Below are 13,495 nucleotides of genomic sequence, written 5' to 3' on the forward strand. Positions count from 1 at the left end.
TGGGGAGGAGATCTCTGGCTTCCCTTCTGCTCAGAGGGCCGGAAGCTCTCTGAGGGAGAGGGAGCTGTGAGTTAGCACAGGAAGCAGCACAAACCCAAAGAGTAAAGTAATTTCCCTTACCTTGCTTACAGGGGTCTCCCTGAAGCAACCCCTGGGGCAGAAGCACCATTAGATCCAGTCCGTGCACGAGGATCCCTTGCTGGTCACTGCAGCTTATCCTGAGTCACTCCCAGATGTGAGATCCCTGGATGAATTTCCTCCTCACTAATGTTTTGTTTTCACACAGTAGCCATTGCGTAACTCTTCCTCTGAAAGGTCTGAGTGATTGAGCAGGGTCTCTTAAAGGGGCTGTGTGTAACTCAAACTTCTACAGGTATAGAAGTTGTAATTCCATCCCTGGAACTGTCCAAGGGCAGGTTGGATGGGGCTTGGAGCAACCTGGGCTAGTGGAAGGTGTCCCTGCCCATGGCAGGGGGTGGAACTGGATGATCTTTCAGGTCCCTTCCAACCCAAACCATTCCATGATTCATTTGCCATTCCTGTTTAACAGCAAAACCCATCCATGTGAAAATTCCAAAACTCAAAACACAAGTTTTTACCTGAATACTTAACTTTATTAGTCTCTCTTAGAACACTGTACAAAGGAGTAATAAAAATATTCACACTTTATTTTAGAAAGTTCTCTACTTGAGACTCCTGTATCCACAGCAAAAAGAAGGGCTACTGGGAAAAAAAACCCTAAAACTTTGTACAGAACATTCCTTTAAAAAAACCTCCCAATTAATTCAGCTCATTAAACTGATCCAGGGAGGATACAGATACACCAACACTCGCATGCTTAAGAGCTATTATAGGCAATGATAAAGCAACATAAGTTACAATGAGGAATATTAATGTGTTAACCCACTGCTGTCCCCTCCTCGAGGGCCAGTACCGAGCTTCTAAAAACAACCCAAAATTCAAAAATAAAAGTACTCGGGAATGAAGTAGCCCTAAATCTTGTTTATTTTAAAGGCTTTTTCCTGCGAAGGTTTGCACTGTTTGCCACCCTGGTAGCTCTGTTAGATGAATCCCAAGACAGGATCCCTAATTCAGGAGCATCAGGCTGGAAAAACTTGCTGGTTTTCCCACTGTCCTGGAGCAGGGACCGCTGTACCCTGTGGATACGTGCGTGGTGCTGACAGTGGCTTAGGAGGCTTGGCCCAGTGCAAGGCTGCTGCCAGTTCCTGAGAAGGGTCCCAGGCTTTCAAAAGCTTTTCTCTTTCATTGCAGAACCAAAAGGAAAAGCTGTTGAAGTACCTGCTCACCAGGAATTGTTCCTCCATCACAGGGTGGAGCCCACCTTGATCTCTCCAGGTAAGATTTGTCCTGCTTATGATACAGGACAAGTTTCATATGAAAATCTATCAGATCAGAATCCCACTTAAATGTGATCAGAATCCCATTTAAAATCAGCAATGGTCACTTATCTCCTCCACACAGGTACCTGGGGAAAACTCCACTTTAAAAGGAGTTCTGCTCATGTTTGGGTTCTCCACCTAAAATATGACTTCATCCCTGATCTGTCACCTCTAAGGACACGTCTGACAACTCCTCAGCCTGCCCATGCTGTCCTTTCACTTCAGACTCTCTCAGATACCCCTAACAATATGGTTTAATTACAATTAACTTATTGCTTTTCTATTTTTGATTAATCCTGACACCTACCCTTAAGCTGGGATCTTAAGGAAGATTCTGCCAGGTTTGTAATTGTTCAAATACTTATTAATTGTATGTAGACACTTAACACAATATAAGAAGAAATCTTTCTTCAACTTGCTTCTTTCCATATTCTTCCTGTTTCCACTTATGTTTCCCTTGATTGGACTGAGTCCAAGTTAACTGCAGTTATTCCATGGAAAAATGATGCCTGTGTTGTAAAGACTGTCACTGTCACATAACCCCTAGGTAGGCTGTTTTTAATCATTTGTGTGAAGCAGAGAAGTCAGAAAAGTTTACTTCTGCTGTTAGGCAAAACCTTAATTATAAATTTTGGACTTCAGGCTTTAAAACCTGCTTGTTTGCAAAGTTTATAATCCAATTCTGGTTCACAGTTATATTTAATTTAACAAAACAGAGTCAGATGTCCTTAGTGTCAGTGACCAGCACGAGTGCTCAGACTCTCAGCTGTTGTAGTGCCTTCAGGGAGGCTGTGGGAATTGCTCTATCTCATCAAGAAAAGCTGATCCCTTCAATTTACAATTATTCTAAAATTATCAAACCTGCCTTCACTCTGTGATGTGCATATGCTTAGAACTACCCAGCATATGTCTGCCTGTGAGGAGACATGTCTGTAAGCACCTAGAGACTCTTTCTGTTGCCAAAAAAAGTGCTGTTTCTCCCCTTTTTTTCTACCAAAACAATTCATTTTCTTCCCTCTGGAGATGGAAGCTGTGCCTGGGCAGACACTCAGGTCTGTTCAGCACCACACAGTATTTTGGGTACAGCCTCAGCCACCCTGCCAGGACCTGCTCCCCAGAGCAGCCATTCCCGCAGGGATACTGCTCATTCCTGTGCCATTTCCAAGCTGATTGATGAAATATCTCTATTTTGATAACAATTATCATTGTCTAGTAGCTTAAAGAGCCGATTAGGGTAGAGAGTACCTTAACTAAAGCAGCAGTCCTTATGTCCTGGGGGTTACATTTAAGGTTTAACCTCCCCATCAGGGAAATTTCATGTCTGTCAACGCCCTGGGGTCTCCAGCCAGACTCTTTTCTCTTTCTACCTTCTTGAAAACATCCTTTTCACTTATATTTCCACTTTTCAAACATATTAGGGAGTGATTCTCCCTGCATTCCAGCAGCCCTCTGAGGTACACTGAATGTTTTCCCTGCCCCGTAGCAGTCCCATAGGAAGTCTGAGAGAGAGAAGTGAAGCAGCTTCCCTAAAATTATGCACAGAGTAACAGATTTTAGGTGCAAACCTGAAATTCCCCAATCCATGTCCTATGCTCAGACCATCCAACAACTCAACGCTCTCCACCACGGCCTCTAAAGCTGGAATTGCTACTGCAGGAACAAAAATAGCAGATTTAAAAGGTTTTATCCCATTGTCAGAAAGATGAGACAATATAAGCACTAAGACAACAGAAATACAGGTTTTCATGGGGTTTCAGGGGAAGTATGAGAGAAAATATTCCACCTGGAACATAAACCAAAAGAAAATGGGATTATTTTGAACAGGAAAAAGCTGTCTCAGCCAGGAAATCTGAACCTGTCTGAGGTGGTAATTTGAGGGAAAAGGATTGAGTTTGTTCCTCTGTGAAATAATCTCTTATCAGTGACCCACTGAATCCCTCTGCTGGTCAATTCATCTGCTGCTGCTGCTGCTCCTCACGTGGCCCTTGGGTGTGGAGCTGAGGGACAGATTTCCAGGTAAGCCAGAAGAAATCCAACCCTCACTTCCCTCGACTCCATGAGTAACTGGAGAACTGACAAATCCCAGTCACACGGACTTAACCAAGGAGCTGGACTGAGGAGAAAAATTCCAATTAAAGTCAAGGATGGCTGTGTGCTTGATTAGAGCAATCAGGCCTCCACCTCGTTGGGCCTGTACCTGTCCAGTGTGAGCCTCTCCCACACCCCTCCATGTCCATGTCCCAAGGAGCTCGGTGGCATTTGTTGTCAATCATTAAATCATCCACCCCCAGCCCTTGATCCAAATGCCCCCCGAGCCCTCCTGTGCTTAAAAACCAGCAGTGGGGAGAGGAGTTACCTGGACAGATTTGGGTATAAACTGAAAATAATGAGCATGATTTGGGATCTATCCACCTTTTCCCCGGACCACATGGATGGTGCTGTAGGAAAGCAGAAGCTTTGTCAAACTGCAGGTTGTTCCTTCCTGTGCTGTTTTTAGGAAAAGAACTTCCCTTCTCAGTGGTGTCAAAGACTGCAGAATAAAAATCTGTCGTTCAGATCTGCCTAAAACTGGAACTCAGACCCCAAAACAATCCAGTCCTGGGAAAGTCTGGCTGTATCCCTTTGGATTTCCCCCATGTACTGCTCAAAGCACCCGGCTTCAGGAAGGGAAAGGTATTTTAAAGTGCATTTACCACAGCAATAGTACCAGCACTAAAAGCTTTTCCCCTCACCCCTGTCCTTGTCATTCCATGTCTGGGACAGATGAGACTCTTCCCAGAATTCATCCTTGTTGTACCTCCAAGTCTCGGTGGTTTTGCATCTACTGGTGACACCGGGATAAGAGAAATCCGGTGTCGCGTGTCCTGCTCCGCACTAAACTCTACTCTGGAGCTGGTTTGGATTTATTGGGCACGAGGATCCAGCATGCGGAATGTGTCTGTTGGGATCTGCCTTTGAACAGCCACTCCGAAATCACATCCCAGTCTGCGTGGGAAGAGGAAACAGGGCTGGGGAGAAGGAATTCCCCCTTTCCCTGCTCCTCCGCCGTCCGCTCCAGCCACGCCGCTCAGTACTTGTTGATCCCAAAGATCCGGACTCCATGGAACTGAGGCAGTTTGGGGATCAGGACGCTCATGAGGGAGATGGTGTTGATGATGAAGTGTATCCGGTCGTACTTGGTGTAAAAGCTGGTTAGAAAATACCTGGAAAAGAAGGGTGGGAACAAAGAGAGAGAGAAGCAAACTGAGCTGTGGCATTCCGCGTGCCTGTGTCCCAGGACAGAACACCGGTGGGTACTGGGACACGAGGCAGCTGGGCCAGCTGGGAATACTCACAGGACGATGGGCATGATGGTGAGGAACTTGCGGGAGGCGGTGAACTGGACTCCGTAATCCATCTGCTCCCAGTGCGTGAGCAGCCGGGCCTTGCCCTGGTCCGGGGTCTCGAAGGGGGTTCCCTTCACGGTGTGCAGGAAGATGTACATGCTCTGCAGGACACACAGCGTGAGGCTCGCGGGGGCCCTGCATCCCAAAATCCCAGCCGGGGGAGCGCATTCGGGAGCTTGCAGCCCCGCGCCGTTCCACTAGAGGGACGTGGCGCTGCTGGAAAACCGGGAGCGGCCACGGAAGCAGGGGAAGGAGAGTCGGGAAAGGCCGGGGCAGCTCGGCTGCTCCACGTGAGGCCTCTCCCTCGGCTCCTGGGTGTGAGCCAAGGAGGTGGTGACAAGATTACAGCCCTGGGATCTCTGGGATCCGGAGATTAGCACCCGCCCGCCGTGGCGCGGCAGAAACCTCCGGAAAACGTGCTGGGAGAGGGTCTGTCACCCCCCGATTACCAGGGGAACACAAGCCACAGACAAACAGTGTCTGTCTACATCACAGCTCCTCGGGACAGACACTCCTGGCACTTAAACTCCTCTTTTTGTTCCCAGGACCTAAAGCTGCCAGAGAAGGGGGATGAGGAGCCGGCCGCTCGTGAGCCGAGTGCTGAGCAGCTCCAGTTTGGGGGTATGTGGAGGTTTTATCACCAGAGCAGCTCCAGTTTGGCAGTTTGGGGTTGGTTTTATCCCCCACTAGGAATAACTTTAGCATGACGGTTCCCAGTCCGTGTCATTTTTGTCTCTGGAATATTCCTAGGCAGAGATGTTATTTAAAATTAAGGATATAGAATCAACTGCTGCATCTGTGAAGAGTTTTGTCCCCTGTGCCTGTGAGAACCTGTCTGGGGACCTGATCCTTAGAGAAGGGAATCAGTTCCTGGACTAACCTTTTACTTTAAGCAGAAAAACATCCTGGATTTAATCTTGTTTCCTTAACTCTGACGAGGCCAATTCAGGTTTTACCACCCCAAGTGACACCTTGGCAGTGTCTGGGGCCTGTCCCAGACTCCTCTGGGGACACAAAGAAGGACTTGCCCTGAAGGCAAATGAATCCCCTCGGAGCAGCCTCACCAGGTGTTGCTGCCTCACCTGTACCTGGGCTAGATTTAAATCCATGACCCAGAGGCACCGGTGCAGGCTGAGGGTTGCAGGTTGAGCAACTCCCCCAGCACCTTTGGAAACACAAAGGACCCGTTCCAACAGGGATCTCAGCGAGTTGCTCAGAGGCTCCCCCAGAGGCTTCCCATGCCCTGGGCCGCGCCGCCCCCCTTACCAGGTTGTGGATGATGTTGGTGAGGGTCCAGACCACGGGGACGCTGAAGAAGGGGATGCTGAGCAGCACGACGTGCAGCAGCCCGATGCCCAGCACGTAGGACAGCCAGATGCCGCGGCTGTTCATGACGCGGGTGTTGGGGTTCACCTCGCTGTGCGCCGTCCCCACGTTCATCCTGCCCTCGTGTCCCACGGGAGCCCCTGCAACACACACCCAGGTCAGAGCTCGGGCCCGAAGCGCTCGGCACGGCCGAGCAGTGGCTGGTTGTCAGGCAAAACCCCAAATCTGCCGTGTGCTATAAAAATCCCAAGGCAGCTCACTCCTCTGCCCCTCGCTACTGCCGTTCCCAGAGCTGACGTCGCCGAATCCGGGAGTGGTTCAGATTTGGGAATAATGTGTGGGAAGCCTGTCTGTGGCAGAAGCTACTTGTGATTTGAGATGTTTTCCTGGAGCCAAGGTGTTGAGGTTCAATCCCACGTTTGCCTGACAAGACTCAAACCAATACTTTTAAGCACTTTTAAATCCTCGTCATGGTGTTAATCATGGAAACACGTGGCACAGGAAGCTTCCTGAGTGTTTATGGAGCCAGCAGGCCTTAAACTTGGGGAGGGAACGCAGTATCTGCTGAGGAAAGGCTCTGTATCAACAGATCTCCTAATAAATTTTAACTAAATTAACAGGGTTCTGCACAGCTCCGGAGGTTTGCTGGTCTCCTGCTCTGGCTCACTTGTTTTGCCTTTGGATTTAAGTCTTACAGAGAGGGAAAAAAGAGGAACAAAACAATTTCCCCCCAGGGAAGGAATGAGGTTCTTCTTGAGGAATGTAAAAAGGGAGAGATAACAGGGCAAAGTGCCTTGGGAGGATATTTCAGGAGGAAGAGCTGTGGAGGAGGTGGCTCTTCCCCTACCTGGAAAGAACAGCTGCCATGTAGGAGGAGCACAGAGATGGTTTTCTGGACAATGCCAGGAAGGAGAGGAAGCAAGAGAGTGTCACCCTCTTGGAGCAAGTCCTTGGAGTGGTGTCCCACAGACAGTGAAGGTATTGAGTGGGCTTTTGGACTGACAGTGCCAGTGGCAGCAGGTATCCATCAGCTCCCAGGCCAGCTGGGAGCAGGACAGCTCTGGTTTACTGGTTTCCAGGGATTACAGGGAACAGCACAAACTAAACCCACTATAAAGCTGAAAGTCTTCACACCGAGATCAGGGAAATTCTCGTGTAAAATCATCTCTGTGTCCCGTGGAAGCGGAGTTTGATGGGATGATCCGGTTCGTCCTCCTTGGATCCGGGACCCCACGGCGAGGGCCGTTTCCTGCCGTCTGGCCTCGTGGCTCTGCTGTTGGTTCCCACAGCTGGAAGCCGTGTTGCTGTTCCCTCCAGCTCTCCAGGGGCGAGCCCGAGCCAGCTCCAACATCACACTCTCCTCACTGCCAGCTGTTCCCAGCTCCCTCCTGGAGCACCAGGCCTGGCTTGTCTCAGGAGCTGGCGCAGGCCCCGCTCCTGCCCAGGGCTGGGGCTCGGAGCCAGCCTCCCCTCCACAGCTCCTGGGATGCTCCATGGAACTTCCAAACCTCCTCCAACTGCACAGGCAGCCGTTGCTGCAGATTCTCACCTCCCTCTATCAGGGGGCTCATATCTGGGGAAGGATTTTGTTTCTAGGGAAGAAGCTGCAGCTCTGCAGGGTGCTCGTTTCCTTGTTGCCCATCTCCTGGATCACTGGCCTGAGGATCTTCCTGACAACAGCCCAAAGTGTGGTCTGGAAGCAAGACTGGGAGCCAGAGCTCAGCACTTCACCCCTGGCAGGGGGAACAGCTCCAGCCTGAACCTGCTGCGATTCCCAAGGGCTCTCAGAAGGAAAACTGGGGGTTGTGGTGAAGCAGAAATGAGTCAAAAAGAGTCAGATTGTTACAACAACAACGAAAAGCAAAACACCCTGTGGAACATGTAAACAGGAGTGCTGAGTGCCAGACATGGGAAACAGTTCTCCTGGATGTTGGGAGAACACTGTCCAGTCCTGGGAGGAGCTGGAGAGCATCCAGGGAGAGCAGAGAGAATGAGCAGAGGTGTAGGAAAAACATGACCTGCAAGGGCAGCTGGAAGGAAACGGGTTTGTTTAGTCTGGAGGAGGCTGGAGAGAGGCGTGAGGAACAGTCCGACTCTCCACAAAGAGCTGTGCCTGTGGGATTCCAGCTGTGCCTGTGGGACTCCAGCTGTGCCTGTGGGATTCCAGCTGTGCCTGTGGGATTCCAGCTGTGCAGCAGGAGGAACCACACGGCTGGGGCTCAGAGTGACATGGAGGTGCAGGAGGAGGGATGCTGGAAGAGACTGCCCATGGAAAAGGATCTGTGCTCTCAATGGAGGCCTTAAAATCTAGTTTCATCAAGGGTTAAAAACCTCAGATTCCTCTCTGGTTGCCCAGGAAGCCTCTCCAGGAGCCTCTCCTAAAGTGATGCCTTTATCCAAGGCCACAGAAGCTCCTGAAGCCGGAGGTGCACGTGGCCTGTGCCGTGGAATTTCCAACCACTAGTCTAACTTCCAAAACCTAAGGACCAAATTGGACTTGGTCCCTTCTGCAAACGAGGGCAGCTGCAGACCCACAGTGGGGTGGGAAGGGCCCAACTTGGAAGCTGCATGTGAAGCAATTCCTGTCCTCCTGCCTCAGTTTCTCTTCCTTGTAAAATTAAGGAATACAGGGGTGGAATGCTGGAACACAGGAGAGGTTAACTCATTCTTGCAGGAGATAAGGAGATGCCAAACATTCAGTGCTCCATGAGGGTAATTCTGTGTCTCCAAACTCTATCCTTCCCCATCTTAAATGTTTCACCTGCAGATCTTTCCAGCCCAGCTCTGCCCTGGGCTGTGCAGCCCTTGCCCCAGTTCTGCCAAATTTCAGATTGCACAAGCCTGGCTGAGGGCTGAGGGCATTGTCCAGAGCTCCCTACCCCCACCCTCATCCCATGTTTGCTTTCTGTTTCCACAGCAGGATTTGTTCACCTGCAGGAAAACAAGGCACAGCCCCCCATGGGAGGGACTCCAGCCCCTCCTTCCTGGAGCAGCTGCTGCCAGGCTCTGCTTTCCCACTCTTTTTTGGGACAGAAAAGCCTGACTGTTGCACCAGACGGAGGGTGAAGGTCAGGGCTGTGCTGACATTGGACACTGGCCATCCAAGGAGGGGAAAAGTCAGAGCTGTGGCCAGTGGCAAAGGGCACAGTGTGATGCCAGAGCCGAGCCCTCCCTCTGCTCCATCTTTCCCGTGTCCTACTCCCTGTCCAGGTGCAGCTTCTTCCCCACCTTTGCCCCCAGAGGAGCGTGATCACCATGTGTTCCTATCCCCTTGCTTAACACTTGGACTTGATGACCTTAAAGGCCCTTTCCACTCTAAATAAGCGATCCTATAACTTGGCAGGGCTGTCACTCTTCCCCAGGGATTGCAGGATCGTGCTCTGATCCCAGCACTCCACTGCAGGACCTTCACCCGGGCTGGAGAGGTAAAGAGGGCTCAGGTCTTGATCTCCCCAGTGTTCCCAGGTTGCTGGTGGTGATGATCCCACGGATCAGATCCCGATCTCTAGCAGCAACAGCAATCCTCATCTCCCAAACAAATCCTTTAAACCCTTCTTTGCTGATGGCATCGGAGTTTGAGTGGAGGGCACTGGTGAACTGGGCTGTGCTGGGAAAAGGCTGCTGGGTGGGACTGGAAACACAACGCCCCGGAGCTGCGTTGGACTCGTCTGAGCCCCAGCGCTGCCCGGTCCCTCCTGGGGGTCCCGGGGCTGGCAGAGCCCGGGGGGGGACACGGGGACGCGGACAGGGATGAGCCGCCCCGACCGGGGGCGGGGGCTCTGCCCATGTCAGCCTGTTCTCCTGGATTTAACGGGAAATCTTGGACCCGCAGGGAAGGCCGAGGCTGGGCTCCTCCGGGTCCGGACTCCTCTTCCCTCCCCGTTTCCCCGGGCCGGGCCGGTGCCCCGGGGGGCTGTGGCAGAACCCGTTCCGGGCCGGGCTGTGGCACAGCGCGACCCCCGCCCTGGGGGACCCCCCCACTCCCACCCCGCCGAGTCCCAGCTCCCTCCCAGCACCCGCTTCTCTCTTTTGGGGTGTTTTCCTCTCGGGCCGGGCCCAAGCGAGACATTTCCCCCCGGCCCCGCCGCGGGGCTCGGCCCCCGCGGAACGCAGGGAGGGCTGAGCCCCCCGGCCCGTCCCCGGCCCGCACTCACCGCTCCCGCACGGCCCGGCCCGGCTCGGCTCGGCTCGGCGGGGCCGGCGCTCGCTCCGCCGCTCTCCCGCTGCGCTCCCGGTGCGCTCCCGGCGGCCCCTCGGCCCGCCCCGCCGCGGAACGCCGGGAGCTGTAGTCCGGCAGCGCCGGCAGAGGCGGGGCCGCCGCGGGAACCGCCGGGAAAGCGGCTGGAGCGCCGCACGTGGAGCCCCAGACCCGGCTGGGTGCCCGGGGAGGGTGGGCAAACACCCCTCCGGCCGCCGTCCTCAAACGGAGGGTGGGGGGGACACTGGAGCAGCTTCTCCCAGCCACGCTGGAGCAGCTGTGGCTGCCCCATCCCTGGGAGTGTCCAAGGCCAGGTTGGACGGGGCTTGGAGCAACCTGGGCTAGTGGAAGGTGTCCCTGCCCATGGCTGGGGGTGCAAATGGGGGCTTTTTAAGGTCCCTTCCCACCCAAACCACTCTGATTCCACGACTCCATGAAAATCCCGGCAGCAGTGCTGTGCAGGCCGGCAGCGCTGCGGGACACCCGGCCAAGGTCAGGGCTGGGAGCGAGCGCAGGATTCCAGCGCTGGAGCGCGGGGAGGAGACCATCTGGCCACGCTTTTGTTTGCACAACCATCAGAGCTTGTCGCGTGGGGCTGGCACGGCCCCCAGGGGCCGCAGCCATCTGTGCAGGGCTCGTGTGTGCCCACTGGCTCTGCCAGCACAGTGGCCACTGTGGGCTGCAAACTCCCTGCCCGGAGCTGCCCTGGGGTCCCGGGCCGAGCCCCCGAGCTGAACCCTGGCAGTGGTGGCTGCCTACCCTGCACATGTGGCTCTGCCGGTGCCACTCAGAGCCCCCTGGCCTGGCACAGACACTTCCAGCCCCCTAGTCACGTGGCACAGTGGGTTTGGTGTTGGCCCGAGTGGGTTCCCGGCGAGATCGGGGTTCCCTGGGTGCCCCTGGGCCTCCCTGGGGGGTCCCAGCTGAGCTGCACGTCCTGCCCCTGTCTGTGTCCTTCTGGCCTTGGCTCCAGCTGCACATCCAGCTCTCGGCATGGCGAGGGCATGGAGACCCTACCAGCTGCCAGGGCCGGGACTGCCAGGGTGTCACACGCTGGCACCGCGCTGCTGGCAGGGCACAGGGTCACTTCCCTGAGCCAGGGCTTGGCAGTGTCTGTTTGCAGAGGCCTTTGGGCACAGAGGGACACACACACACGGGTAAAGCAGATGAAGGGCCACTGACGGGTGGTGTGGCTGCCACCCTGAGGAGCCCTGTCCCTGCCCGGCTCCTCCGGGGTGTCCTCATGGCAGGGCACGGTGTGGGGATGCCGGTGTGCGGAGGCGGGGGATCCCACGGGATCCGGCCCTGCTTTGCAGGAGATCCACGCACGCACAGCAGGCTCTATTTTTATCCCGCTCCTGCCTGACTGAGCAGCTCCCTGCGCGGTGACATCTAATTTAGCAGCTTCCCCGCACCCCGCTGGCTCCGCACGTGAGGGGGAAGCACAATGCAGCAGCTATTTTTAAACGCCCATAAATATTCATCCCTCTCCGCGATGCAGCAGCCGCCGCTGCCGGTGCGAACGCGGGGGGGACCCGCTCCCCGGGCTCCCCACACCGCGTCCACTGCCCAGGGAACGCCAGCACCGGGGGCGGGGGGTTCCCGGGGGATCCGGCCCCAACCCGCTCACCGGCAGCTGCACCCGCGTTCCCCCCGTGCTCGGGGGGCTGCTCCCGTGTGGATTCCCAGGCCTCACTCGCTCTCTCCCGGTGCCGGGCCGTGCTCAGCTCCCGCTCTCCCGGCTGCCGGTCCCACTGCCCGGTCGATGCTGGTTATATTTAGCTCCGTGGTGGCAGCGAGGAGCCGGTTCTGGCTATTTTTAGCCATCCTGCGGTGGGGAGGGTCCGTGTGGGTCGTGCTGCACTGCAGGGTTTGGGCTGGTGGGTGTCATATCCTCCATGTGGGACCCCTTTGGAGCTGCTCCTGCTCCCGTGTCTGACCTGCAGCTGGAGTCACCCACCCCCTCTTTGGGTTCCAGCTCAAGCCCCCCGAGCTCCTGCCCGTCCCCTCGTCCCCGTGTCTGTGACACTGGAGCTGGCACTGCGCTGCCACATCCCAGCACGGCTCCTACTCCGTGCACGGCTCCCGGTGGCACTGGGAATGGTGACGGGCAGCATGGGGCTGCTCTGCTCCCCAGTGAAATGGGGAGATGCCAGTGGAGTGCCAGAGAGCACCGACTGTGGCTGCCGGCTGCTGCCTGCCGGGGTCCGGCCGTGTCCCGGGACAGCCCTGCCCGGCGAGCCCAGCACCGCTCCGGCGTTGGGTTTGGCTCGGGTCATGGAATCATCAAAACGACCTCCAAGATGATCGATTCCAACCACTAACCCGGCACTGTCACCTTCACCACTAACCTGTGTCCTCAGGTGCCACATCCACACGTTTTCTGATCGCTTCCAGGGTCGCAGCCCCCGCGATGGCCCCGGCGGAGCACGGGGGGCTCCAGGGACCATCTGCCCGCGGCCGTGTCTGGCCGCCGTCAGGTTCCCTTCCCCTAATTGAGCCGAGATCCAGGCCAGGCGCCTCCTAACTGGTTTATACTCCCGGAGCAGCGGGAGAACGTCAGTGCTCGGGGCCGGGGCAGCAGCGTCCCGGCCGGCGGCCCCGGGGCCCGGTAACGGCGGCCGCTCTCCATGGTCCTGAGCAGGCCCTGCCGGTGCCCCGGGGCGGTGGGACCCCGAGCCCCGGCCCAGCCCAGCGACCCTCGGCCCGGGCAGTCCAGGGCTGGGCTGGGGACTCTCTCCAGCCCCCCCCGGCTCCCGCCCCCCCCGGTGCCGCCGCCGCAGGTCGGGTTTCCCCGAGTAAGCGATGCCGGTGCCGGGCGGGGGGGCACGGTGACCCCGTCGGGGTGGGACTGGGGGGGTCTTTCTCCCTCCGAGGAGCTGGAGAGGGGGCGAGAAGGTCCCGGGGGCCAGCGAGGGCAGCTCCGGGGGGCGCGGAGCGCCGGGGGGGGCCGGTCGGGATCGAGGGGTCTCCCACTGAGGTTTGGGGGGACGCGACAGGGAGGGAGGCGTGAAGCACCCCCAGAGCCTCTGACACCGGCTGCCCCGGGCTCGGGGGTCCCGACAGCTCCTCACTGGGTCCCCTGGTGTGTTCCCCGCCCCTCCCAGTCTGAAGACCCCGGGCAGCTCCTCTCCCTCGGGGCGAGGAGCTCTGATGGCTCCGGGCGCGGGGCCGGGGGTGCTCGG

At 56.1% G+C, this 13,495-nt stretch overlaps 2 protein-coding genes across 2 annotated transcripts in view; one reads left to right on the top strand and one right to left on the bottom strand.

Moving 5' to 3' along the window:
• Window positions 1-592: 592 nt before the first annotated feature.
• On the bottom strand, window positions 593-10,306 carry ORMDL3 (ORMDL sphingolipid biosynthesis regulator 3). The gene is made up of 4 exons (XM_027666345.1): window positions 10,267-10,306; window positions 6,053-6,252; window positions 4,736-4,887; window positions 593-4,603 (listed from the first exon to the last, which is right to left on the bottom strand). The coding sequence occupies exons 2-4, from the start codon at window positions 6,224-6,226 to the stop codon at window positions 4,468-4,470; spliced, it is 462 nt and encodes a 153-aa protein (XP_027522146.1). The 5' UTR covers window positions 6,227-6,252; window positions 10,267-10,306; the 3' UTR covers window positions 593-4,467.
• The window catches only part of LRRC3C (leucine rich repeat containing 3C), a 9,776-nt gene continuing 4,730 nt past the window's right edge, over window positions 8,450-13,495 (top strand). Inside the window, exon 1 of the mRNA XM_027666344.1 lies at window positions 8,450-9,537. The gene's annotated coding sequence lies outside the window, so the exon portion shown is untranslated. The remainder of the gene's footprint in view (window positions 9,538-13,495) is intronic.

This window comes from Corapipo altera, unplaced genomic scaffold, assembly GCF_003945725.1.
Source record: "Corapipo altera isolate COAL_440 unplaced genomic scaffold, ASM394572v1 200, whole genome shotgun sequence".
NCBI lineage: Eukaryota > Metazoa > Chordata > Aves > Passeriformes > Pipridae > Corapipo > Corapipo altera.